At 40.7% G+C, this 25,861-nt stretch overlaps 2 protein-coding genes across 2 annotated transcripts; both read right to left on the bottom strand.

Annotated features, from left to right (window-relative positions):
- Positions 1-283: 283 nt before the first annotated feature.
- On the bottom strand, positions 284-3,533 carry LOC113780355 (probable serine/threonine-protein kinase PBL15). Its single transcript, XM_027326163.1, has 5 exons — positions 3,114-3,533; positions 2,020-2,155; positions 1,352-1,488; positions 1,069-1,192; positions 284-741 (listed from the first exon to the last, which is right to left on the bottom strand). The coding sequence occupies exons 1-5, from the start codon at positions 3,531-3,533 to the stop codon at positions 284-286; spliced, it is 1,275 nt and encodes a 424-aa protein (XP_027181964.1).
- An 18,108-nt stretch (positions 3,534-21,641) lies between these two features.
- Positions 21,642-23,924, bottom strand: LOC113780356. The gene has a single exon (XM_027326164.1). It carries the CDS (start codon positions 23,922-23,924, stop codon positions 21,642-21,644), a length of 2,283 nt encoding a protein of 760 aa, XP_027181965.1.
- Between the last annotated feature and the right edge of the window lie 1,937 nt (positions 23,925-25,861).

The following is a 25,861-nucleotide window of genomic DNA, read 5'->3' on the forward strand; positions in this document are numbered from 1 at the left end:
TAAAAGTTGGTGTCATAGGCTGATCCAGGCCCTAATTACTTTTCTCACATGTGAACGGGGAGATATTGATTTATTTTTTTTTTTATGGAGAGATATTGATGTTGAGAGTTTATAAATAGACATTGAAGGCAATTGAAAGATACATTTGATACAAGCATGCAAGTTGTCGCATATTTACAAGCTAGTCTTAATAGCTAGCAATACGTGCTTTAGGTAAACATAGATTCAGCATCTAAACAGCTAACTTTCTACACTCTCACACTTTAGTTTTTTTTTTATTAAATTATTTTGTTTTAGGGCAAGCACTGGCAAGAATGGCAGATCGTGTAAGGAAAATCCCATGTCCCTTTTCTCCTTTTCCTCTAGCATTACAAACTGCAATTTTGTGAGATTTTGGTGATGCTGGCCACTGTCCACAAGTCACAGCCATGTCCCTCAAGTTTTGAAGGCTTTCAAGAGTTTCAATAATAACAGGCATTTTTGGCCTATCCCTAGGGTTCATACTCACACATTGTAGTGCCAAATGAGCCATCTCCTTTGCTCCCTTGACCGAGTATTGCCCGGAAAGTCTAGGGTCGATAACACAGCGCAACCTCCGGCTGCTGGTCAAGTAGGGTTTTGCCCAATCTACAAGACTTTGCTCGGTTTTTGGCCTCGTTTTATCCATTGCCCTTCTTCCCGTTAGTAGTTCTAACAGTACCACTCCAAAGCTATATATGTCACTTTTGGTTGTTAGGTGACCTGAAGCACATTAATTCAAATTGTTAGCAATTAGGCATTGATTGTGTTTTTAATCAAGATTTTTTTTAATCTAAACTGCAATCAAATCTCAACATTTAGCCTTGTATGATAGTTAATTTGAGAAAACAAAAACCACATTTGAAACCAAAGTTTGACACTCTGCTTTATTTACAATAGTAAGATAAGTCGATTGTATTATGATGTCTTTGTAAATTTTGAAATTTCATGGATCTTGTTAGAAAATATCTGCATCAATTTTGTTGGCATCCATCATTTTTAATTATTGCAAGTATTTAGTGCCAACAAATTTTGTTTCTAGCAAATTACCTGTGCTTACATACTCTGGAGCAGCATAGCCATATGTGCCCATCACTCTAGTGGTAACATGGGTGTTTGATCCTTCAGGCCCCATTTTGGCAAGCCCAAAATCTGACAATTTAGCATTGAAATCCTGGCGAAATAAAAAAAAAAAATTCTTACTAATTTGTTTGTTGATGTATTAAATTATTTGCACTTTCTACGTCAAGTAATTAGCCCCAAAAAGCGAAAAATTAGATCAAAGAAAAAAAAAAAGAAAAAAGAGATAAATGATCAACTTCCATATGCTTACAGAATCCAGCAAGATATTTGAGGTTTTGAAGTCACGATATATAACAGGCTTCTCTGCGCCATGTAAGAAGGCAAGCCCTTTTGCAGCACCTATAGCAATCTTCAACCTTGTGCCCCATGGCAATGAAACTGATAACCCTGCATATTAAATTGTAATAAGCTTCATAATATACCAATTCTACGCGAGAAACTAGCAATAAATTTTAGTTTTTATCTCACTATGTCTCACCTATATAAAAGCATCTTGTGCTACAACCGATGAGTACAATATTATCTCTCATGTACAATTGTTCCTGGCACAAATATTATTTAGCTCATCTTACCCTCTTTTTTTTTTTTTTTTGTTGCTAGTATTCAGCACGTCATAAATAATTTATGAGTTTTTCTTCAAAACCTGTATACAGTTTCAAAATTTTTTTCTTCAACAATTACCATGTGGAAGCTTGAAATTTTGCATAAACAAAAAATTCCAATCAAGTCATTGAAAACACCCGAAAAACAAATGAAAAGAAAAATTATACTATGCAAATATTTTTATTTCTGCTTAAAAAACTTGTGTTTTCAGGAGGAATTGACATTTGTAAACCTTTGTACGTAACTAATTCAAAATTATAAAGAAAAGCACTACTGGGAAACTTGTATTAAACTGAATAGTACTAAGTAACTTACTCTTGAATAAATGGTTTTCTAAGCTACCCCGAGCCATGAATTCATATACAAGCAACCTTTCTTCATCTTCACAGCAGTAGCCAATCAATTTGACCAAATTTCGGTGCCTCAGTTGACCAAGGAAAATCACTTCGGCCTTCAAGAAAAAATTTGTTATAGCAAGTATAATTAAAAGCCCAAAAATCTGTTTAAACTATAATTAGCTGCAAATATTCTGATTTTGGAGTAGTTAAACATCAAGAAAAACCGGGAAAAAAAAAGCGCAACAGATTATGCAAACAACCTATAAGAACAAACACTGTTAATCCTAAAAAATAAACTAGATTTGGACTGAAGTGAATATTTCTTGCGGGGAGTGGTGAATGGGTTGGGCCCCTGGAAAGCTTCGCGATCTATCCCATGACGGCTTGTCTTATATGAGCGGGCTTTATAATTGGGCTAATTGGTTTGGGCCTACTGGTATACTGAAAATTTGAAACATTTTGCAAGGACCAATAGAAAATAGTGACCCATATCATTGGACACTAACCTGACTTTCTGCTGATCTTTTATGTCTGTTTTTGGGAGGGAAACTATCAAAAGCTCTCTCCGTCTTTTCTTTTTTTTTTTTGTAAGCGACAATAAGAAACTTCTCATTACTTCAAATACTATCAGACCTTCCAGCAAAAGGTTGAAGTCTTACTATCTTGATTGTCATTAAGTCTTGTTCTGCATAATATTCCTATGACATTTACATGTGTTGAAAGGGACCCTTCTGAGAATTAAATAGTTTTATCCTGTCATATCCAGTATATCCAGTATTTGTTTATGGCCAATAGTTTGCTCAAAAGTCAAATGTCTTAATCTTTGGTGCCTCAGGTTTCAAATGTTAAATTGACTATATTCTTCTTGTGAAAATGATATTTTTCTGCATCCCCAGAGCCTACTATCCTAAGCAAAACTGAAAAGTTCTTGTTAGTATGCTAATAATGTTTTCTAACATGAATAAGAAAAATTAACATCCAAATTCCAATCATGCAGTCATGAGAGCATTTTAATCAAAACAAAAACTTTATTATTGTTAAAAAAAAGAAAGAAAGAAAGAACCGCCTTACAAGCCATTCACGGTGTCCTTGCAGCCCTTCAATATCAAGAAGCTTAACAGCAACAGCTTGAGCCTTCAAACCTGGCCGAAAGTTATCATCAACATAGCCCTTATGTACGGTCCCAAAACCACCCTCTCCAAGCAAGAAATTGCTCGAGAAATTCTGTGTTATAGCCCGCAATTCGCTAAGCTGAAAGTCGAACAAGTCAGGGCCGAATGATTGTGCAAGATCCTCATTGATTCGAGCGGAAGAAGAACGACTAAGATCAGAGAAGGACAATCGACGAAATGATGGCATTGGAGCAATGTTCTTAGAGAATTCGGACGTAGATGGACGACACCGGCTAAAATTTCCAAAAACGGTATGGTCTTCAACTGTGCAACAGTTTGCTGTGAAAGGCATCCAAGGCTTTGAATTTGAGTCCTTCATTTTTGGATGGCAAAGATGGAGAGGTTGAGGAAGAATATATGTGTTATAAGTATGAGAGATTCTGTTGAAATAATGGTTGATTTCTCTCATCTGAAAGCAATGCTTTTGAGGGAGAAGCAAGTACAGGACATTCTTTCTCTAACTGCTCCAACCACTCTACTAAATAGGCTATTTTGTTCTAATCTTCTTCTATTATGCAAATAGTTTTAGTTATGTGTTTTGTCATCTATTTTGTGCATTTTTGTTTTCATAGCACAAAGAGTCAATGTAGTAAGTGTTGTTGCAAAATGTAATGTTATCTTAACTATGAATTGAGAATGAATTTTTTGTAGCGTAAGGTGTACTAAAGTAGCAAAGACAACAAAACATGTCAATTGGTCACACTATTTCTCATCACAATGCACTATCACTTAGATGATGTGTTAGGGAGGAATAAGAAATGTAGCTCAAATAAATTGCATTTTCCTTTGTTTAGATTAATGTTCTCATTATTTTAGAATTATCTTCAGTAAGTGAATTGGTAGCACTTGACGGTAATAGTTGAGCCTATACTGAATACATTAGTTAGTAAATAAAATTGTTTACCCAAATAAAAAGAGAAAATGAACAAATAAAATTGCACCGGATTTTCTAGATGGTTTTTCTATTTATACAAGAAATCAATTGGCACAATAATTGAAAGTTTTGCTAAAGTTTTGGAAGGGAGGGAGGAAGAAGGACATGTAAAAATAAAAGCAAAAAGAAGAGAACAATTTTTAAAAATGTCTTGCAAAATTTAGAATATAGCCACTAGGTTGGTGGGTGATCATCAAAATTGAACAATTTAATACCCACTAGTAATTGGCTTTATATATGTAATTAGTTTTAAGTTTATCTGATGGATGATCCAAACTCACCCACTAATTAAATAATTTCATTAGATCATCTATTTATACCTAATTAAAATTAAGTGTACATCTACACTCATTTATTAATTGTGGGTTTTGGTAAGTTAATCAAATTGAAATGGAATTGACACCTATATTAACATACAGGATCATTGTCTAATTGATCTTTTTTTTTATTCAAAAACTAGTATCCATGTACCGACATGGCCAAGATGGCATTGAGAAGAAACGTAGCTGCTAAAGTGTTAAGGTACAAGAACTCAAAAGTACAAGATCTCGGGGGATGCAAAATACCGCCAAGGGATTAACTCCACTTACTAATAAAATGTTGTATTTCGAAAATTTATACTGATATATGTTTGGCAATTATTGTTTGCTCTAAAATGTCTAGACACTCTTCTCACTGAAATTCAAAATATCACAAATATTTGTAGTAATAATTTTAATTTGAGGGGGCGAAATACATGTACATATAAACTTCCGAATCAACACAAATTTTTTTAAAAAAATTTTTGGCGGACAAATAATATAAAATACATAAAAACCTTTGAAAATTTCTAAAATTTTAAGTAAAAAAATATAAATATCTTGAACTTGCCTTAGTTCCATCCTTGCACTAAGCATTTTTTCTAATTTGATGATGTCAAAAATCTTTTCTATTATTTATTTTTTTATTTTTCATAGACCTCTAATCATATCTAGCAGGTGGATTTGGTTACTTTTCTCATGGATTTTTTTTTTTTGGGTCTCAAAAATATACCCGAAGAGGATGCATAAGATACATTCATTTAATTGGATTGAAATGCTCTCCCTAAATTTGTTGAAGACATGCATATTCTAAGCCATGGGAATAGTCCACAGACTCCTCACTATCTACCTGGAAGTGGAAGAAAAATGCAGATTGGGAGGGGGGAAAGGTGAAGTCGATAATACCCAAAGTTCGTTCTTTGATGAACAATGGATTAGTTTTTCATGATCTTGTGAAATACATAGTAATCTACATTTCTTTTGCTACACAATTTCTAACGAAAATGTAAAAGGGAAAAATATGACTAGCAGCAAAAGTAACTATAATTAATAACATGATTAGCATTTGGCTTAAAAATTTTCATTTTTTTCAATGGCTTTATCCTTGCCGCCTGATGCGATTATGCATCTGAAGTGCAAAAAGTCAAAGAGAGTCAATATAAACCTGAGGACCGGATTGATTAAACTAATTTTCTCATATACATATATATATATATATATATATATGTATTTTTCATGAGTTTTTGCAAAAGGATTAAATGAAAACATCACATTTGCACTATTTTTCATTTACTATTTCACAATAAAATATGCACTATCTATTAATTGAGTAAATTCAAATTTCGCATATGTATATCATGCATTCAAACTTATGATAGTGTAAATAAAATTAATTCCTATTAAATTAATTGGTTTTAATTAATTAACCAATAAAAGTTTCTTGTTTTCTTTTGTTTACGTGAAAGTTAGCAAGTCAGACCGATAGAGCCAAGAATCATCGCATTAACCATTCATCCCTTCAAGAATTTTTGTTTTTTTTGGGTGCTTCGTCTATTGATCAATTGCTTACTCATTCATATACTTTCAACTTTAACACACAAAATTCGTTCACTTAGCTCTTTCTCAGAGGTCAAATTTGAACTACAAACAGTGCCATTCGTTTTGCACACTCCAATATTAACTACTTTGAATTTAAGCATTTAAAAATGAAACACCAAAGGAGGATCCACTTGAAATATGAAATTGGTGTACTCAAGAATGATACGGAGGTTCTAATGATATTCGAATTCATTACATGCAACACTAAGTTGTAAGCACACTTCCTAGACAATTATAAATTTATACTCCCTCTGCCCCAATTTTTTTATTGCGTTTTGGAAATTCAACTCTTTAAAAATATTGGTTTGATTGCAATGTTTACACTTCTTTTTCTAACTTTATTCTTTGACATTCAAAATTTGAATTTGAATTTGAATGTAATATGTGCTTGATTTAAGGAAGAGACAATCATGAAAAAAATAGACTAAAAAGAATTTCGACTTTCTTAACGAAAAATATTTTAAAATATTTCAAAATAAAAGCTATGATATATTCAATAGAACAAAAACACGGTATTAACTTAGTTGATCCACATCTTGAGAGCAATATGGCTATGCAGCCGAGGCCACTACTTGCTTTCCCCTACATGATGTTATCTATTTTTGGATTAATGTGGAACCCACATAACGCAAACATATTATGCATCATTGTCAACCAGAACATATTTCTAGCCTAAGTTTTGTCTGCAATATATATATATATATATATATATATATATATATATATCTCGGAGCAGTTAAGAAAAATGAAGTGATGAATGACGTCCATAGAACAGCCTTTCCTGCTCCACAACAACAACTATGGTTTTGGGTACTTTTAACTATAGTAAAAGGACTATACTAGACTAGGGGATATTTATAATATCTTGCTTTCAAGGTGTAATTTGTGGCCAGCATACGGAAATTGCTCTTTCCTGGACCCTGCAGGATTTCCAGTTTGTGATTTGGCAGTTGTTTTTTAATGTTTTTGTCTTCGTGCAGAAGATTTTTTGAGTTCTTGGTTACAATGTTGCTTTTTTTCTGTTCTTTCTTTCTTTTTTTGGGTTCATTACAGTTTGCTTCCCTGAAAGTTGGGTAGTTTCAGTTTTGCCCTAAATCAAAACTTCATGTAGAGGAGAGCAAGTTGCACCCCTGAAAGTTGGTTTCAACGTAAAGGACTTTTATAAGTACAATACAAATAAAAAGTACTAAGAATTTAACTCCAGTTTTTTCTTAATTATTAGTAAACTATAAATGTCATTTTTTGAAATAAATTTTGGGTGCAATATAATTTTCCACTTCTTTAGTTCACCCACTAATATTACTAATAAAATTTAACAATAGTAGCTATTATTAAACAAAATCTGTTCATGTAAATGTTGTATTTGGTTCTTGGAAGCAATTTGAGAAATCGAACTAATTTTCTCATACTTGGAATTGATTTTCTCATACTAATTTAAGGGAATTGATTTTCTCATACTTGGTAGCATAGTTATTAAACCCGGCCCGGCGGTCGGACCGGTCAATTCGATGAACCGGTCATTGGACCGGGCTGGGTTTTCATTTAGACCATTTTACATAAAAACCGTTAACTGATCAATGACCTGGCGGTTCAACCGGATTAAACCGGGAACCCGGCCAATTTTTTCGATTTTGTCCACAAACCAGGTTTTGGGGAAACAATTTTAGATTGCTTTTGGTTGGATTCGAACTTGGACTAAAGCATATCACTAGAACATCATTACCACCAAGCCACTTATTAGATTTTAGTAAAGTAATTTTCTTGTAATTTATGAATGTTTTATCAATTCTATCTTTATTTTTTTTATTTCTCTAAAACAAATTTATTTGGAATATTTTAATAAAAACTTATGGTGCCCCAAACTCTATAAGTTATAAAATGGATTTCAAAAATAACATATTACATAATTTATTTTAAAGAAAAATATTGTTTTTAATAATTTGTTGCACTTAAAATTCGTAAATAAGCTAGATAATTATACTAAATATAGATAAAATTTTACACTTAAAGTTTAGTGAATTACTAAATAAATTTATATTTTATTGATTCTTATATGAATTAATTATTCTATAGTGAATTAAATTAAATGAACATTTGCTATGGTATTATTCATTACAATTTATATCATATATCTTTATATCAAAAATTATGCAAACATAATATTTAAATATATTTAGTGACCTACCGGTTCAACCACTTACTCACTGGTTGAACCAGTGACCCGTTGACCCACCTCCTTCATTGGGTTCCTTCCTGGGCCTGATTTAATAACTATGCTTGGTAGAGAGAAAGAGAGAGAGTAGGCACTAGAGGCAGGGAGAGGGAGTGATCGTTTACGATTCCAAGCAAAAATCAAAACAGTGGTGGGTATCGTGTGCGATTTACTCTGTTTCAAGCAAAAAATAAAAAAGAAGAAAGCAGTTTCAGAAACTCTACTTTGACCCCCAAATCTTCATTGTAAATGTATTCAGCCCCTAGAAAGTTTTACTTTTTAATTCTCCTCTTAAGTTCACTTTTTTTAAAGACATACACTAACCCCATAAAAATTTTGAAGGATTAATTTGTTTAAATTGAGCCCTGACTAGATTCAACAAACATTAAACTTGAGCTTAATTTGCCGCTTTGTAGTTTTAATATAAATTTTTAACCACTACTATGATATTTTTTACATGATTCACCTGCTTATAATAATTAACATTAATATAGAATTGCATTTTTACCATTCTTCTGTCAAATTTCATATTAAAAACTATCTTCTAAATGAGTTATTAATATTTTAACCCCAAAGTTGAATAGCTTGTACAAATTTAATTATAATTTGGTTATTTTAGATGACGAATAGAAGGATTTTCTTTTTTTCATGCAATTGGCTTGGGCCAGTCTTATAGTTAAAATATAATAGATGTCGTAGGTAGATCACTAATGCAACTGAACAAGAAAGTGTGCATGTGTCTAAGAGTACTTCCTTTGGTCGTATTTTTTATTGAGAAAACATATAGACATGGTGGCACAAGAGAGATTGAAAGAACATAAAAACTAAGAGAGAATGAGAAACTGATGCAGTAAAGTAGTGCATTAGCTGATTCATGAAAAAGATTCATCTTCTTTCGTTGGCCTCCTTAATACATTTATTTTGATTGATGAAAAGTATGCATAATCCATTTCGTAAACGTTTCATTTCACAATAAATTAAAAGAATCATAATTTCATAAATTCAACAGGCATTACTATGTTAAATCAAAAGGAAGCATTAGCAAGCTAGCTCCCTGTATTATTAAAATTTCCCTTATTAATTGTCAAAAACGTCCATTTAAAAGCATATATTTCATCTTTTAATTTGTTTGAATCTACATCCTCAAATAAATGCTAGTTTCTCTTGAGTTTGATTTGCAGCTAGACTGCCAAGTAAAAATATATTCCACAGATATTTGATTTAGAGATACATGACTCATTAATAAAAAAAAATTGACTTTTTAATAACATAATATTACAAAAGTTGAATATTAAGTGCTTTGGATTAAAAGAATCTTGTAAATTTTAAAAATTCAATGTTTGCACAAGTATGTAATTTGGACCTTAAAAATAGTGTATAGCTATTTAGCAAACACATAGCATATACACACACACGATCAAGTAGAGAGTTGATGGGTTATAGAACAAAGGAACGATGGTACAAAGATTTGAAAAAAAAAAAAGAAAAAAGATACATGATACAGTAGAGAGTTGGTAGATGATGGAATAGAGAAACGTTGTTTGTAAAAAAGATGTATACGGCAGATAACCACGTATATACAAGATAGAGACGTATGGAAGGGTAAACTTGTAATTTAGGTTTTTCTTGTTAAAATTTAGATGTTTCCTAGATAGAGTGAGAATGGGCTTTTTTTGGTTTTTTAATGAGGAATAGATTTCAAGCAAAAGTTAGAATAGGTTTTGTATGAGGAAATCCTTATTGAACAAAAAAGTTACATTCTTTTTTTTTTTTCTTTAGAGTATGAAAATAGAGAAGAGTCTAAAATTAGACCAGCATTTAGTAGAGCGAAACTTAAAGGAGCAACAGTTGGCAAATCCAATTTTCTTATAGAGTATAAGGAAAATACATCACAACTCCATCAATCATCTTTATACTTGCCTTCAACAAAGTTCTAGATTACTCTAGCATTCTGTAATACAATAAAAGCAAATTCCTCCCCTTAAGTTTTTATCTAGTACAAAAAATATCTTATGAGGACAACTTTCTGAAAATTACAATTCCAAATTCAATCTACCTCTAAGTTAGGCACTACAACAAATTTGGTCTTAGGCTATGAAAACATTGTAGCCAAAGAGTCAAAAATCGTCATCTTTAATAATTAACTACAAAAAATTATCCTGGCCAAAATCGTCATGAAATCCACGTCGCAAAAGGTATTAGGCAACGATTTTCCAAAATCGTAGTAAAAAATTCAACTATTTCCTATGATTCCTATTTTTGTAGCCCAAAAGATCATCTTTTGTGACAAAATTGTATGTCGGCAAAGATATTTATTTTTATAGTAAATAATGCATTTTCGTAGCAAAAAAAACCTTATATTTTGTCTTTAAATCCACAGATTATCCAACAAAAATCTTATTTTTAACTACAAATTTTTCGTAGCCAATTACTTCAATATTGCTACAATTTTTTTGTAGCCAGTTATGATAACATTTCGCTACACAAATAATCACAGCCTATTGTTTAACATTCAACTACGTTTTTTTGCATAGTCGACTATTAAAGTGTTCCGTTATGAAAAAACAAATCGTAGCCAATTGTAGAACTATTTACTATGATTTGCTACGTAGGCAAATCTCAAACCATTCGCCTACAAAAAAAATTGTAGTTGATCTTTCAATATTTGAATATGATTTCTTCTGTACCCTTTTCTCAAATCATTATGCTACAGACAAAAAATTGTAGGTAATTAAAAAATATTTGGCTACAATAGTTTGCATAGCCTATTCTCAAAATATTTCCCTACTAAGAAGATCCTAGTCAATTGCAAAACATTTTCTTACAATTTTTTGTGTAACCAAGTATAAGGCCATTCTACTACAAAAACATTTAAAATTGATTATATGAATTTGAATATTATATTTTTTTTGTAGCAGATCCTTAAACCATTCCACGATTTTTTTTATTTTAAATTTGTAGTCTTTTATTGATGAGAATAAATGTTACACACAGAGAAACATCATTTTTGTCGCGCCCCATTTTTTAGAAATAAATGAATGGTTTAAAAAAGTGAATTTTTTTTTTGAAAAATGAATTTTGATTTACAAAGAAAATGAAGAAAAATATGAGTCTAAATGGGACTTGAAAATGCGACGATTTGACCCAAAATATAGTTTAAAAAGGGTTTTTTGAACGAAAAATGGAGTCGCCACTTGTTATAGAGTTAAGGTGTACCAAGTCACCCTAAAAATGAGTTTTGAAAGAAAAAAGTAAAAAAAAAACCCATTTTAAACGACTCCAAGTCTACAAAGTCAGAGAAAAAGATTCGGGAGTCACATTTGAAGAAAGAGAAGGCAAGGATAAGAATCCAAGGCATCCTTTCAACCTAGCCAAGGCTAGTTGCGCGATTTAGTCAAAGACTTTCTTAATTTATCCTAAAAATTTATCACATTTTTGGATGTACTATATGAATGCAAACCCTAGACCTAAGAGGGTATCGGGGGGTTAAAATATCTCTTCAAAGCTCGAATGGTGCCAATCACATTAATTTGTGATGTCCAATAATGACCCTTTGGAGAAGTCACGAATAATGCAAAAATATGAGACTCTAAGAAAAGGAAAAGGATAAAATAATTATAGAAATATACATGTCTTAGAGGAATGCATCACGTCGGGTACGGGGGCTAATGTTCGTGACTCAATTTTCCCTTTTAATAGAGGGAATACGAGCGTGCTAAGGCTAGAAAAGCAAAACTCGTCCATATCCCATATCCAAGGGGTAATCTCTAGTCTAATCAGGCAAAATGCACTAATCTACCCCCTAATTTCCTAAATGAGATGCCAATCTAAATGTTATATATACATAGGGGTAAGGGATATTTTATTAGAGGAAATATTATGTGAAAATGATAAAGATCCTAAAAAATGAAAAAATATGCATGAAGTGTAATGTAATCATACAAACATAATCTAACGAGGGAGGTCCCTAAGGGTCTAGCATTGGACTAGCCCATGTCTATGGATCCTCACTAGCATTGGACTAGTGGGAAATCGGAACAAAGAACCACAACTAGCGTTGGACTAGTGTGGTGACGGGAAAGGAGTCACAGCTAGCATTGGACTAGTGTGATAACATGCATTTATTACAGTTTAAGAAAATCAGATAAAGCATAATAAAGGAAACAAGCACATAAATCACATAAGACACATAACACATAGGCATGATATCTAGATGCACGTCCTAAGAAAACGGTAACACATAGCACATAGACATGCAAAACACACATAAGGAAAGTAAATCAAATAAAGCCCTAACTATTACATTCGGGGGAAGCCTACTACAATCTAAAAGGGGAAATAAGAAGGAATAAAACAATTAAATCCCTAACTATTACAATTTTGGCATTCGAGTGCCTCCCAGATGATAAAATTGAACTAAAATTAAAGCAAAACTAAGCAACTAAAGAAATAAATAAAGTGAAAATGAAATAAACACTTAAAGTCATGCAATTGCACACATAAGACACATATACGCACGTAGGGTCAAATAAAGTCAAAAATAAAGGATAGAGTGTACCTCCCTTGAGTTGGGTTCTAATGGAACGAGTTACTTATTTACCCTCCAAAATAATAAAAAGGTCAAGGCATCATTTTAATTAACAATCAATTACATGAAACGAAGAATTAACACAAAAATGAAAATTAAACATGGAATGGAATCACTTAATAAATCATGTATGTTCAAGAAATTAGAGGTACCCGAGAATCCGATCGGAAAAATAAGAAAAATTCTAAGATGAGGTACTAAAAAATGAAATAAATTAAAATCAAAGACGTAATATAAAACCTATCAGAATTAAACTAAAAGCCACCACCAATTACATGAAAGTGCCACTTTGCTACGTTTAAGCCACAAAACATAAAAAATCCATATTAAACCAAATTAAAACCATTAATCTAAGGAAAACAAAAACCAAAACTTCAAATACATCCTAAAGTTTATTAAAAACCATCCAAGAATCATGTTAAGACATATTAATGAGAAAATAATATGTTTAAAGGGATATAATTGATTAAATTATTCAATTATTTGGGCTAAAGTGGCATTAGATGAAACTTAAGGGGCTGATTTGCAATTTTGGAAAATCTTTGCATGCATTCTGGTTTCTGCAACTTCAAGCTACAATTCTTCCTGTAGGTTTACGCGACTCTCAAACATTTGAGTTATTTGCGCAACAACAAAGGAAACAAGCTATAATCATGGCATTCTAACAATGAAACTAACTATCCCAACCCCTCAATATAATGGCCAGGAAAACGAGAATGTGCAAGACAGAAATGAACACCAGTAATGAAAGAAAGAAAACAAACGCGTATGACCAAAGTAACTAAAGAAGAAGTTCCACTCTCCCACAACTTGAGTTGATGGATTCTGAAGCATAACCCACGAGAGAAGAACTGGAAAACTCAAAGGCCTTGAACTTGCTTTCAAAATTTTGGGTTTTTCTGGATATGAGAGAACTTTTGCAAACAAAATCATACATTCATCCCTATCAACTCCTAGCCCAAAATAAGAGCAGGGAGAGAGAGATCCTACACATAATGAACAAGTGCTATAATCCAAATCAATTGAACGTGAGTTTGTATTGCTGTTGAGGCAACCGAAACTTCAAAAAAAGTGCTAAAGAACCTATGGCTACAACACATGGATTGGCCATGTTGCAGTCCGGTATTGTTGCACACATCGCTACTTTAAATTGCATCGAACATACACACAGGCTAACATCACACCGCAAACAGACCTAAAAGAAAACATTAAGTCAAACAAAGAACTTCAGCCACCCCAAAAGAAGAAAAAAGATTATCTGCCTGTACTGCTGCCTCAAACCGAGAAGCATCGAACTTGTTGCAGCAGATTTTAAGCGTAAATTTAAACGCAAAAGCATTCTAAAATCATGCAAACAAGCACATCAAACATTCTTCCTAGCTTTCAACATGAAATTGGTAGACTTAAACACCAGAATTTCAGAAAAGAAAGAACGTGTGAAAATGGAGATGAAAATTCTGCGACTTCATGAGTTTTCTGGTGTAAAAGTTTGCATGAATGTTATGCCGTCCATTGCTGTTTTAAATCGCAGCAAACACAGACAGGAAGTACTATCAAACGACAAGCAAAGCCCAAAAAAAAAAAAAATCGAGCCATTCCAGAAACTTCAGCAACCTCATGCAGCCAAATTTAATAACCATATCGGACAGGAATCCCACCAACAGACCAAAGATGTGATTTTTAGTTTCTCAGATTACACATTTGGGAAAACGCTATCTGCTTATGGCTTTTTTAATTGAATTTTTAGTTCAGATTCACATTAAATGAGCAAAAGAGGCTACCACCAAGCCTATGAACAACATAACGACATCACCGAATGATGCGACTGCCAAAAACCGTGTCCGAGCTGATGGGGCCGACCTGATTGGAACAATCGAGCTGGGATCGTGCTAGGTGACCTGAGAAGAAAGAACGGAGGTGGGACTGATGTCCCTGGGATAACTCCGACGGTCAAGTTAGTTTGGCCGTAGAAGGATATAGTAATAGTAGAGAATACTTGTGAGCGTACCTTGCGTAGTCTTGATAGCGGAGTATATATAGGACCGTTCGAGTTGTAGTTTCCTTATGGGAGTCAAAGTTCCCTTAGGGTTCGGAGTCTTCCTAGGGTTTCCCGCGGCGGCCCCTAAATGTTCGGAGACGGCGGCCCATTAAGCCCATCATAGGAGACCTTCGACATGCCGAGCTGGCTTTCTTAGGCCGAGCTGGCCTATGCCAGCCTCGAGGTACCTACTGCCGACCTGCCGCGTGTGGTCTACCGACCTGACACATGTCATGCGCGGATTTGCCCCACTACACTAGCCCCCCTTGAGTCTAGAGTCACCGAGGGGTCGCGTGAATTTAGACCAAATCTCGAGGCGTCAGGTCTGCCAGGGATGGGACCCACGATCCCACGACCGTGCACCTTGTACGGATAACCGCCACGCATGCTGTCATAACCGTCACGTCAGGGGTCACGTCCGCCCATGACGGTAGTTGTCAGCTCAAACGTTTTCCAAGGTGACGGTTTCTCAGCAATAAATTTTGAGATTTCAATTCGGGACTCTTCATCTTCCCGCCCTGGTGGCCTATAAATAGGCCCTACCAGACGTCACTTTCATGCTTCCTTTCTCATTTCTCCTCCTTCACAAATTTTACCAGCTCGCTCCCTGTCTAGAGAGTTCCAGAGTAGCGCTTTCCCTTAAGCACATATCAGCTCTTCATCCACTAGTAAGTCTTCTTTTCCCTTTTATGTCTTCCTCCTCCACGCACTCAGACATCACCAGCTCGACACCTAGGCGTAGAGTAGTCCGACCTGCACCTATAGAAATAATCTCTTCCTCCTCTAGCTCTTCTTCTTCCAGCTCGTTAGAGTACCTACCTTCCCCCATTCATTCTCCTGCTTTAGAGATGGACCAACCCACCCAACCTGTCTGGCCTGACGCTGGAGCTGCCGACCTAGGGATTCCCCTAGAGGTAACTCCAGCTCGGACCAGGGCGGGACCTTCCAGGGGGCCGGATATCGACTTCGGGGAAGTCGAGCTTATCCCCCCTATCCTAGACCAGGGAAGTGTCGACGAGCTGGTGGGGAGGTATGATATCCCCCTCCAGTTCGAGGCCAGGGCTGCCCGACCAGGGGAGTACGCTTGCCGACCTCCTTCTGAGTTTGTGGCTATCTACAGGGATCAGCTCATAGCTGGTCTCCGTCTTCCCATTCCCCAATTCCTTTACCAAATTCTAACCTTCTGGGGAATTCGTATAACCCAGCTCGTTCCAAACGCCATCAGATCGATCCTCGGCTTTTTTATTATGTGCCGAGTCCTCGAAGTTCCCTACTCTCTAGACCTTTTCAGGTCGTTCTTTCAGATGAAAGTGAGCGGGCCAGTTCATGGCTGGTTCTATTTTGCTCGCAGGAGCGGGGGAGAACTCCCAACCCGCGAGCTGTTCACGCACACCCCCTCTTCCATTAAGGGCTGGAAAGCTCAGTTCTTCTATGTGAAGAACACGGGTTTCCCTCCCCTGACCTGGAGGGAGGAGACCCAGGTGTCCGACCCCATTCCTTCACCTCTTCCTGCGGCCGAACTGGACCTCCTGGTCAGCTCGGATGCTCGATTATCGGTGAAGGAATTTAGCAATGCCCAGCTCCGGTCGGCGGGGCTGATTCGAGCAGAGGTGAACGACCCTGCGCCTGACCTACGACCTCTCACACCCGAGGAGCTTACAGCTTGTAATCCCTTTGATCTTCTTTTCCTTGCTTCCCTTTCTTTTCCTTTGTCGCACGAACTGACCCCTTTCTTTGCTCCCAGTGAAGAGGTTCTCCCAGCTTCTGAACATAGGAGGGACAGGCAGCTCGCGCGCGGCTACCTCGGTACCCTCCTCAGCTCCTGGTGACGTGGCTCCTCCCCCACCAGAGCCTATTCCCGCAGCTCAGTCTACCCCCTTGGAGGAACCCAAAAAGAAGAGGAGGAAGACTACTGCCAGGAAAGCCAGGACCGAGGCGACCACCTCGGCTACACCTACACCCCAACCATCTCCTACTGGCGCGTCCACGGAGCACTATGGGGTCAACACTGCCGAGCTGCAGGCCTCATCTGAGTCGCCTCCTTCGATGTGGCGGACGAGGAACATCATTCCTCTCAAGCCCCCAACCGAGCTGGGCCCACATCCCCACCCACTCCATTTCTGCCCGAAGTGGGGGTTGTCGATGAATGACCGAGCTCAGTTTCCAGAGGCTGCTCGAGAGCTCGTCAAAGGTTCGGTGCTCCCCCGCAACCATCACTTTATCCAGCTCGCATCCAACTCCGAGTTGCTGTCGCACTACTACCTGAGCGCAGCCCAGGTAACTTCTTCACTTGGTACTTTTACTAGTATCCTCAATCCATAGACTTCTCATAGTTGGACCTGCAGCTCAACGTCGCCGGTGCCGAGCTGGCTCAGCGATACGAAAACATGGGAGAGAATCTCTCCCAGGCTGATGCTGCCAAGAACAAGCTATCCAGTCAGCTCGAAGCGACCGAGGCAGAGCTGGAGGCAACGAAAAAGCAGCTCGCCGACTCCCAGGCCGCCTGCGAGCTTGAGAAGAAAAAGTCCGCCGAGCTGACTTCCCAGCTAGAGAGTGAGCAGAAGAAATCAGTCGAGCTGGTGGAAGCGGCCAGGACGGAAGGGCGCCAGCTAGGCGTTCAAGATTTTAAGAAGTCCGAGGCCTTTATGGATGATCTGGCCATCTTGAATGGCCCCGTCCTGCAGCTCGGCTACACCAAGGCCATGGCGGATGTTCTGTCTTTGAATTTGCCAGGTTTTGACCTGAGCAGGTGGCCTGATTATAATCCCCAGGCTGCCGATCAGATTGACAGACTCGTCACGGGCTACTCCAATGGGCGCGACTTGGCTGCCTTGGTCGCCAATCCTGCCCTGCCCGCGACCTCCCCTGAGCAAGAGCAAGAACAGCAAGGGGAGAACTAGGAACGTAGTGCCTTAGGCAGGTCTATTAGGCTAGGCTTAGATCCGAGCTCGGCCAGCTCGCTTTTGTATGGCCCCCCTTATGTATGTCCTTTTGAAATGGAATGAACAGCCTCTTTTCTTACCCAACACTTGTAAAAATTTTCTTTTATTCCATGTTTTCGAGTACATTCATAATTCTTAGTACTGAACTAATGAAGAATAAGTCTGTCCAGCCGACTACCTCAGCTTCAGGAAAAACTTCTAGGTTGCGGAACGCCCGTCCAGGCCGGGCTAACTAATAAAGTGGACTAGTAAAGTGAGCTAGATAAGCAAAGAGCAGACCTGTCCAGCTGGTCACCTCAGCTCGGGCAGGGTACTAAAGAAAAAGTCTCAGGTTTGAGTTGTGCCAGGTACGCGGGACTTCGCTTCCATCCAGGCGAGCCAGCTTGGAATAACCTGCCCGGCCGACCTCCTTCACCACGTAGGGACCTTCCCAATTTGGGTCTAGTTTTCCCACGCCCACAGCTCGGCTGACGGAGTTCTTGCGTAACACCAAGTCTCCTGGCTTGAAAGAAAGGTGTCTTACCCTAGCATTGTAGTAGCGTGCGACCTGGCCCTTGTACTTAGCCATCCGTATAGCCGCCTCTTCCCTTCGGTGTTCGATCAGGTCCAAGTTAAGCCGCATCTCCTCCTCATTATCTTGAGCCACAAAGTGTTGCACCCTACCTGAGGGTATTCCGACCTCTGCGGGTATTACCGCCTCGACCCCATACGTCAAGACGAATGGAGTCTCCTGGGTGGCTGTTCGAGGTGTTGTCCGGTAAGCCCATAGTATGGTAGGTAGCTCCTCTAGCCAACTAGTTCGGGCGGACTCTAACCTCGTCCTTAGGCCATGCAGGATGGTTCTGTTGACATTTTCGACCTGCCCATTGGCCTGGGGATGCCCTACTGAGGAGAAGTGCTGCTGGATGCCGAGCTCCGTGCACCACTCTTGAAGAGATTGGTCAGCGAACTGTCTGCCATTGTCCGAGACAAGAACCTTCGGTATGCCAAATCGGCAGACTATGCTCTTCCAAAGGAACTTCTGGATCGATCTGCTGCTGATCGTGTTGAGGGGTTCGGCCTCTACCCACTTGGTGAAGTAATCAATGGCTATTACCAAGTGCTCACAGCCCCCGAGGGCTCGGGGAAACGGTCCTAACAGGTCAATACCCCATTGGAAGAATGGCCACGGGCTGCTGAGAGGAATCATTTCCTGAGTGGGGGTGTGATGTACGGGGGCGTGCAGCTGGCAAGACCTACACCTGGATACCAGCTCAGCTGAATCCCTAAAGATGGTTGGCCAATAGTATCCAGCCAACATTCCCTTTTTGGCTAATACTCTCGGGCCGACGTGGTTGCCGCAGATGCCTTCATGCAGCTCGCGTAAGACGTAGTTGCCCTCCTCAGGCGTTATGCACCTCAACCAGGGCTGCAAGTAAGATTTCCTGTACAAAATTCCATGTGTGAGTGCGTACTTCTGTGACTTGATGAGGATTTTGCGAGCCTCCGTCCTGCTTGGTGGAAGCTCCCCACGAACCAGATACTGAATGATAGGATCCATCCAGGAGCTCACTACCTGAATGACTGCAGCGCTTACCTGTTCATAGGCCCGACTTCTGACGACCTCTACCAGTATTTCCCGACCTGAGAAGCCAGTCGAGGTGGAGGCTAATTTAGACAGGGCGTCGGCTCGCTTGTTCTGGCTCCGCGGAATCTGCTCGAGCGTGAACTGCTCGAACTGACCCTTCAGTTCACATGTTTTAGCCACGTACTTTCTTAGTGAGCCTTCTTTGACCTCATAGCTCCCCCCTACTTGGTTCACTATCAGCTGTGAATCACTGTAGACTTTTATCGATCTGGCCCCCAACCTTCGGGCCATCTCCATCCCCGCAATCAGAGCCTCGTACTCTGACTCGTTGTTAGAGGCTCTAAAATCAAACCTCAGGGCGTAGGGTAACTCCTCCCCAGTGGGGCTAATTAAGAAGAGCCCTGCACCACATCCTTCTTTACTTGATGCGCCATCCACGTACAATGTCCAGGTGGGATCTGCAGCTTCTGTGTCCTTTCCAGCCCGAGCAGCCTTCCCAGACAGGTCTGCCTTGACCGCTTTTTCTGGATGCATGGCCTCAACGGCATCTTCGGCCCGCCCGACCTTAGCTGCCTCCTTGGTCTTTCCGACCTGGACAGTTCCTTGGGTTCGTTCGACCTCAGCCGCTTCTCCGGCCTGCCTGTCCTTGGCAGCTTCTTCGGCCTGCTGGGCCTCAGCTGCTTCTTCGGACGGTCCATCCTCCGCTACCTGTATGGCCTGGACGACCTCAGCAGCGTCTCTGGCCTGTAAGACCTCTACTGCTTCTCGGGCCTGAGTGGCCTTGGTAGTCTTTGGGGTCTGTGAGGGCTTCGCTGCTTGTCCGTTATGTGCCTTTTTGGCATCTTCTCCATCTTTCCTGGCCTGTACGTCCCTGACCTGACCGACCTCCGCTTCGGGCAATCCAAAAGAAACACCATCCGCTATGAAGTCCGCCAGGGCTTGGGCTTTGATGGCCGTCCTGGGCTGATATCCCAGGTCGTATTCGGACAATTCCACAGCCCATTTCACCATTCGACCCGAGGACTCGGGTTTGGAAAGGATCTGCTTCAGGGGCTGGTCCGTCATGACTACTACGGGGTGAGCTTGAAAGTACGTCCTGAGTTTCCGAGCTGCGTGTACTAATGCCAAAACATATCGCTCCACCGCCGAGTACCTAGCCTCGGCCCCCTGCAGGGCGCGGCTAACATAATATACGGGCTTCTGTACCTTGTTCTCCTCCCGCACCAGCACCGCGCTAACAGCTCCCTCACCCGCAGCCAAGTACATGAACAGGGTCTCTCCCAATTCGGGAGATGTTAGGGCTGGCAACCGAGCGAGGTGGGTTTTCAGCTCATCGAACGCCCTCTGGCATTCCAGATTCCACTCAAACTGCCGACCTCCTTTCAGGGCCTTGAAGAAAGGCGAACCCCGAACTGCCGACTTGGACAGGAACCTGTTCAAGGCTGCCATCCTCCCCGTTAGGCGTTGCACATCCTTAATATTCCGGGGTGGAGCCATGTCCATGATAGCCTTGATCTTATCTGGGTTAGCTCTCACCCCTTCCTTAGAAATCATGTAGCCCAGGAACTTTTCCGACCTGACCCCAAAAGTACATTTTTTGGGATTCAGCCGCATTCGTGAACTCCGAAGGACCTCGAAAATTTCCCTCAGGTCGGAGATGAACTGCTCCTGGGTCCGACTTTTTACCAACATATCATCCACGTAGACTTCCAGGTTCCGACCGATCTGATTTCTAAACAGCTTGTTCACCAACCTCTGATAGGTCGCACCTGCGTTCTTTAGCCCAAACGGCATGGTAACATAACAATATGTTCCGTCCTCGGTGATGAATGAGGTCTTCTCTTGATCCTCCTCGTCTAGGGCTATCTGATGGTACCCCTTAAAGGCGTCCAAGAAACAGAAGATCTCATAGCCCGCTGTTGAGTCCACGAGCTGATCAATTCGTGGGAGTGGGTAACAGTCCTTTGGGCAAGCCTTATTCAAATCAGTGAAATCCACACACATCCGCCAAGCTTTCTCTTCTTTCTTGACCAGCACCGGATTGGCCAGCCAGGTCGGAAAGTAGACTTCCTTAATGATCTTAGCCTCCAGCAACTTTCCTACCTCGCTCTTGACGACCTCCTTTCGCTCAGAAGCGAAGTTCCTCTTCTTCTGCTTTACTGGCCGGACGTTGGGATCCACATGTAGCCTGTGAACTGCCAGCTCGGTGGGGATTCCTGGCATGTCATCAGCACTCCAAGCAAAAATCTCAGCGTACTCCTTCCAAGAGAGATTCCAAAGAGCTTCTGATCAGCTCACCCAGGCCGGCGCCGACCTTTACTGTGCGCTCAGGTCGGTCGGGCTGGACGGGCAGCTCGGCCAATCCCTCGTCTGTCTCCAATCTTTCTCCCTTCTCCAGGGGTTCCCAGGATTCCAAACAAATTGTCTGAGCTACCAGTTTTTCTTTACCCTTGAGGGTGGCAATATAACACGCCCTTGCCACTTCTGGATCTCCCAGCACCTCAGCCACCCCCGCAGAAGTAGGAAATTTCATGCTGAGGTGCAAGGTAGAACAAACAGCCCGGAGGGCATTCAACGTGGGACGTCCCAGGATTACGTTGTAGGATGACGGCTCCTTAACCACCGCGAAGTTTACCGGGATCGTCCGGCACCTTGGGGCCACTCCCACCGTGACCTGGAGAGTGATCATCCCTTCCGGCCTCACAGGAGGACCAGCAAAGCCGATCAACGGAGTTCGAACCGGTACAAGCTGTCTATCCTCCAGCTGCAGCTCCTTGAAGGTCTTATAATAAAGCACGTCTATGGCACTCCCGTTGTCTATATACACTTTCCTCACCTTGAAGTTACAGGTGATGACTTCTATCACAATGGCTTCATGGTTATTAGAGGCCAAGGGGACTGCGTCTTCAGGTCCATAGATTATTTCCTCATACATCTTCAAACGCTTGGCCGAGCTCTCCCCCGTGGGAGGGGGACGGTTATGCCGCCGAGCTGCATGGCTATCTCCACCCGCAGGTCCTCCGGCGATGGTGTTAATCACCCCCGCCAGGTTCTGTATTTCCTGCTCGGGAGTTCGGCCCCGGGGCCCCTGAGGCCGGTCCCGCAGGTAGCTCGGACGTTCCGACCTGGGCCTTCCCCGTTGCTGGTCAGCTCGTTCCTCTCGTACAAACTGCCCCAGATGACCTCGTTTGATGAGCTTTTCAATGTCTTTCTTGAGGTGACGACAGTCCTCCGTATCGTGCCCCACGTCCCGATGATAAGCGCAATACAGACCTTGATCCCGTCTGCTTTTGTCCCCAACCAAAGGTCGAGGAGGTCGGGATAGCCCCTCCTGCTCCATTACTGCGAGCACTCGAGCTCTGGGTGCCGTGAGGCCAGTCCAGGACTTGTCCCCTCCCATCGGGCTACTCCTGGGGAGGCGGTCATAAGCACCCCTCCTTCCCGGGTCAGGCCGTGCCCTCACTTGGTCGGCGCCCTTCCTGCGCTTGTCATCCCTTAATTTTTCTTGTGCACTCTTAAGGCGATTGGCTTCCTCCGCGTTGGCCTTCTCATGGGCTCGATCTAACATCTCCCGAACTGTCTTGGGAGGTCTCTCCACCAGTTCGGTGTACAGCTTTTGCTTGCGCAGCCCGTTGATGAAGGCGGCCATGACCACCTTGTCGTCGCGATCTTGAACCTGAAGGGACTCATTATTGAAGCGCACCATGTACTCGCGCAAGGACTCCTCGGCCTTCTGTTGGATAGTCATGAGGTGCGCGGTGCTTTTAGAATAAGCTCGTGAAGAAACGAACTGTGCTGAGAACTGCCGTGCGAGCTGAGTGAAAGAACTGATCGATCTAGGGGGAAGCCCCTGGAACCACTGCCGAGCCCTTCCTTCTAGGAACATTGGGAAGGTCTTGCACCTGACCGCATCCGCGGCTGTTTGTAAACGCATCTGCGTCATGAACACAAACAGGTGGTCTTCCGGATCCGTAGTTGCGTCGTAAGGCTTCATGTTCGGGATTTTGAATTTCGCGGGCAGTTGAAACTCCTCGATATCGAGCACAAAGGGGGAAGCAATGTACCTGTCCGCTTCTGGGTCCAGAAGTAGGTCCAGTTCGTCCCGCACCTGCTGTCTCTCTCTTCGGGGGGAGAGGTTTTCCCTGGGGAGCCTCCGGACGGGCTCCGGGTGTTCAGTCCGGGAGTTCTTGTGAGAAGGTTCCATGACCTCGACTTGCTCACGCGTGACTTCCCGGTGTGCTCGCTTGGCCCCAGTTTTGGTGGGACTCCCAGTTCGGGATTCTGACGGATCTGCTCCCTGAACCTTGGGCTCCTTGTCCTGATGACCTCCCGACTGCTCTTTGAGGTAGTTCATGATTGCCTCGAAGGTGGGCAAGTTTTGGGCCACTGTCTGAACCAGTTGTTCAGGCGGGATTCGTGAGGGCCCTGCCCCTCCTTCTCCGGGTGTTGGACCCCGAGAGGGGTTTTGGGAGCCACCACGCTCGGTCCCCTTGGACCCGCCAGCGTTCCTCTGCGACCTAGTCTTCGGCATGACTCGCAATGAAGTGTAACGTGTTTCCCACAGACGGCGCCAATTGATGCGACTGCCGAAAACCGTGTCCGAGCTGATGCGGCCGACCTGGTTGGGAAAAGCTGAGCTGGGATCGTGCTAGGTGACCTGAGAAGAGAGAACGGAGGCGGGACTGATGTCCCTGGGATAACTCCGACGGTCAAGTTAGTTTGGCCGTAGAAGGATATAGTAATAGTAGAGAATACTCGTGAGCGTACCTTGTGTAGTCTTGATAGTGGAGTATATATAGGACCGTTCGAGTTATAGTTTCCTTATGGGAGTCAAAGTTCCCTTAGGGTTCGGAGTCTTCCTAGGGTTTCCCGCGGCGGCCCCTAAATGTTCGGAGACGGCGGCCCATCAAGCCCATCATAGGAGACCTCCGACACGCCGAGCTGGCTTTCTTAGGCCGAGCTGGCCCATGCCAGCCTCGAGGTACCCACGGCCGACCTGCCGCGTGTGGTCTACCGACCTAACACATGTCATGCGCGGATTTGCCCCACTACAGTTAGCAAAGCAAAAATAGGGAAGGGCCTGTTCATTAATCGGTGGATATATCCTATAAGAAAGATACCATGAAATATTATAAGTGAAGTTTATTTTGAAAAAATTTTTAGACATTTTTAATTAATTAACTTCATCTCAATATTATAACCTGAATTAAAAACTTGCTTGTCAAGGTATTTAGGAACTTGAATTCTACGTTCGAAATAGAAGTCGACAGTGAAAGGCTGCTATTGCTGAAGGGTAAATTTAGGCCGAGGAATGGTTTGAATTTCTGTTCCTTAATACCTAGCTGAATTATGTTGAAACGAAGTTTAATCGGACAAGTAGAAATGATGATGTGGGGCAAACACCTCAGTGAAGGGCTTGGATGTATTTTCCAGTTCATAGTCGTTCATTAGAAAAAGGAACTCCAACAAATTTTCAGCAATGAAATTTTTGAGAAAAGCACATCAATATGTGCTATTTAAACGGCGACCAATCATCAAGCCATATGTTGAGTAAGTAAATTCCTTTTCAATTCAAAAAATTATATAACTGTTAAATAACTTAGCTGAGTTTTCTATATTGCAGCCAACACCATAAAATGGTGGAGGAGAAAATCCATATGCTAGGAAAACATGTCATTGAGCGTAATTCAATTGTTGAGAACTTTGCAGATTTTGGTTTTTGGACCCATGTAAGCTCAACCATCTTACAGGTCTAATTATCTTTTTTTTATGCATTGTAGACACGCAAATTTTTTGTGTATTGTGAAGCTATATTTAGTGAATGGTCGTGTTTCATTTTTAGTTTTTTTAGTTTCCAGTTTTATTTTATTTTAGTTTTATCATAGAATTTGTTTGAAAAAGAAAAAAAAGAGAAAACGGAGAAAAGCATGTCCAAAAAAATATGTTTTAAGTCATTTTGTTTTTATTCAATGCTTTCTTGAAAAGAAAATGAAAATGAAAATGAAAAAAAAGGGAAAAGGAAATTTGTTCAACAAAAATATATTTATTTCTTTAAATGCAACCTTTTTTGCACTTTAGTTATTTTTATTAAGTTATTTTGAAAAGAAGAAGATAAAAAAGGAAAATGAAGAAATTGGGAAAAAATGGACATTTTTGTTGTTTTTATTATTTATTTTAGTTTGTTTTTTTTAATTTGTTTTTCAATTCTTATTATTATTACATGGTTTTGGCAAAATGTTATTAATTTATATTTTTATCATTTCTGGTATTTATTAAGTTTAAGTTAAAAAAAAAAAAAAAAAAAAAAAAAAAAAAAGAAAAAGAAGAAACGCGTAGCATGAAGGCTGCGTTTTTGCCGCAGCTTGCAAATGGACTTTGGGGAGCTCCTTGGCTGCAAATTGCAGAAGAAGGACTGAAGGTTTAGGGTGAGGGAGGTGCCATATAAATAGCAAAAGAAAGCTACAGCCG

The sequence above is a fragment of the Coffea eugenioides genome, chromosome 8 (assembly GCF_003713205.1).
Source record: "Coffea eugenioides isolate CCC68of chromosome 8, Ceug_1.0, whole genome shotgun sequence".
NCBI lineage: Eukaryota > Viridiplantae > Streptophyta > Magnoliopsida > Gentianales > Rubiaceae > Coffea > Coffea eugenioides.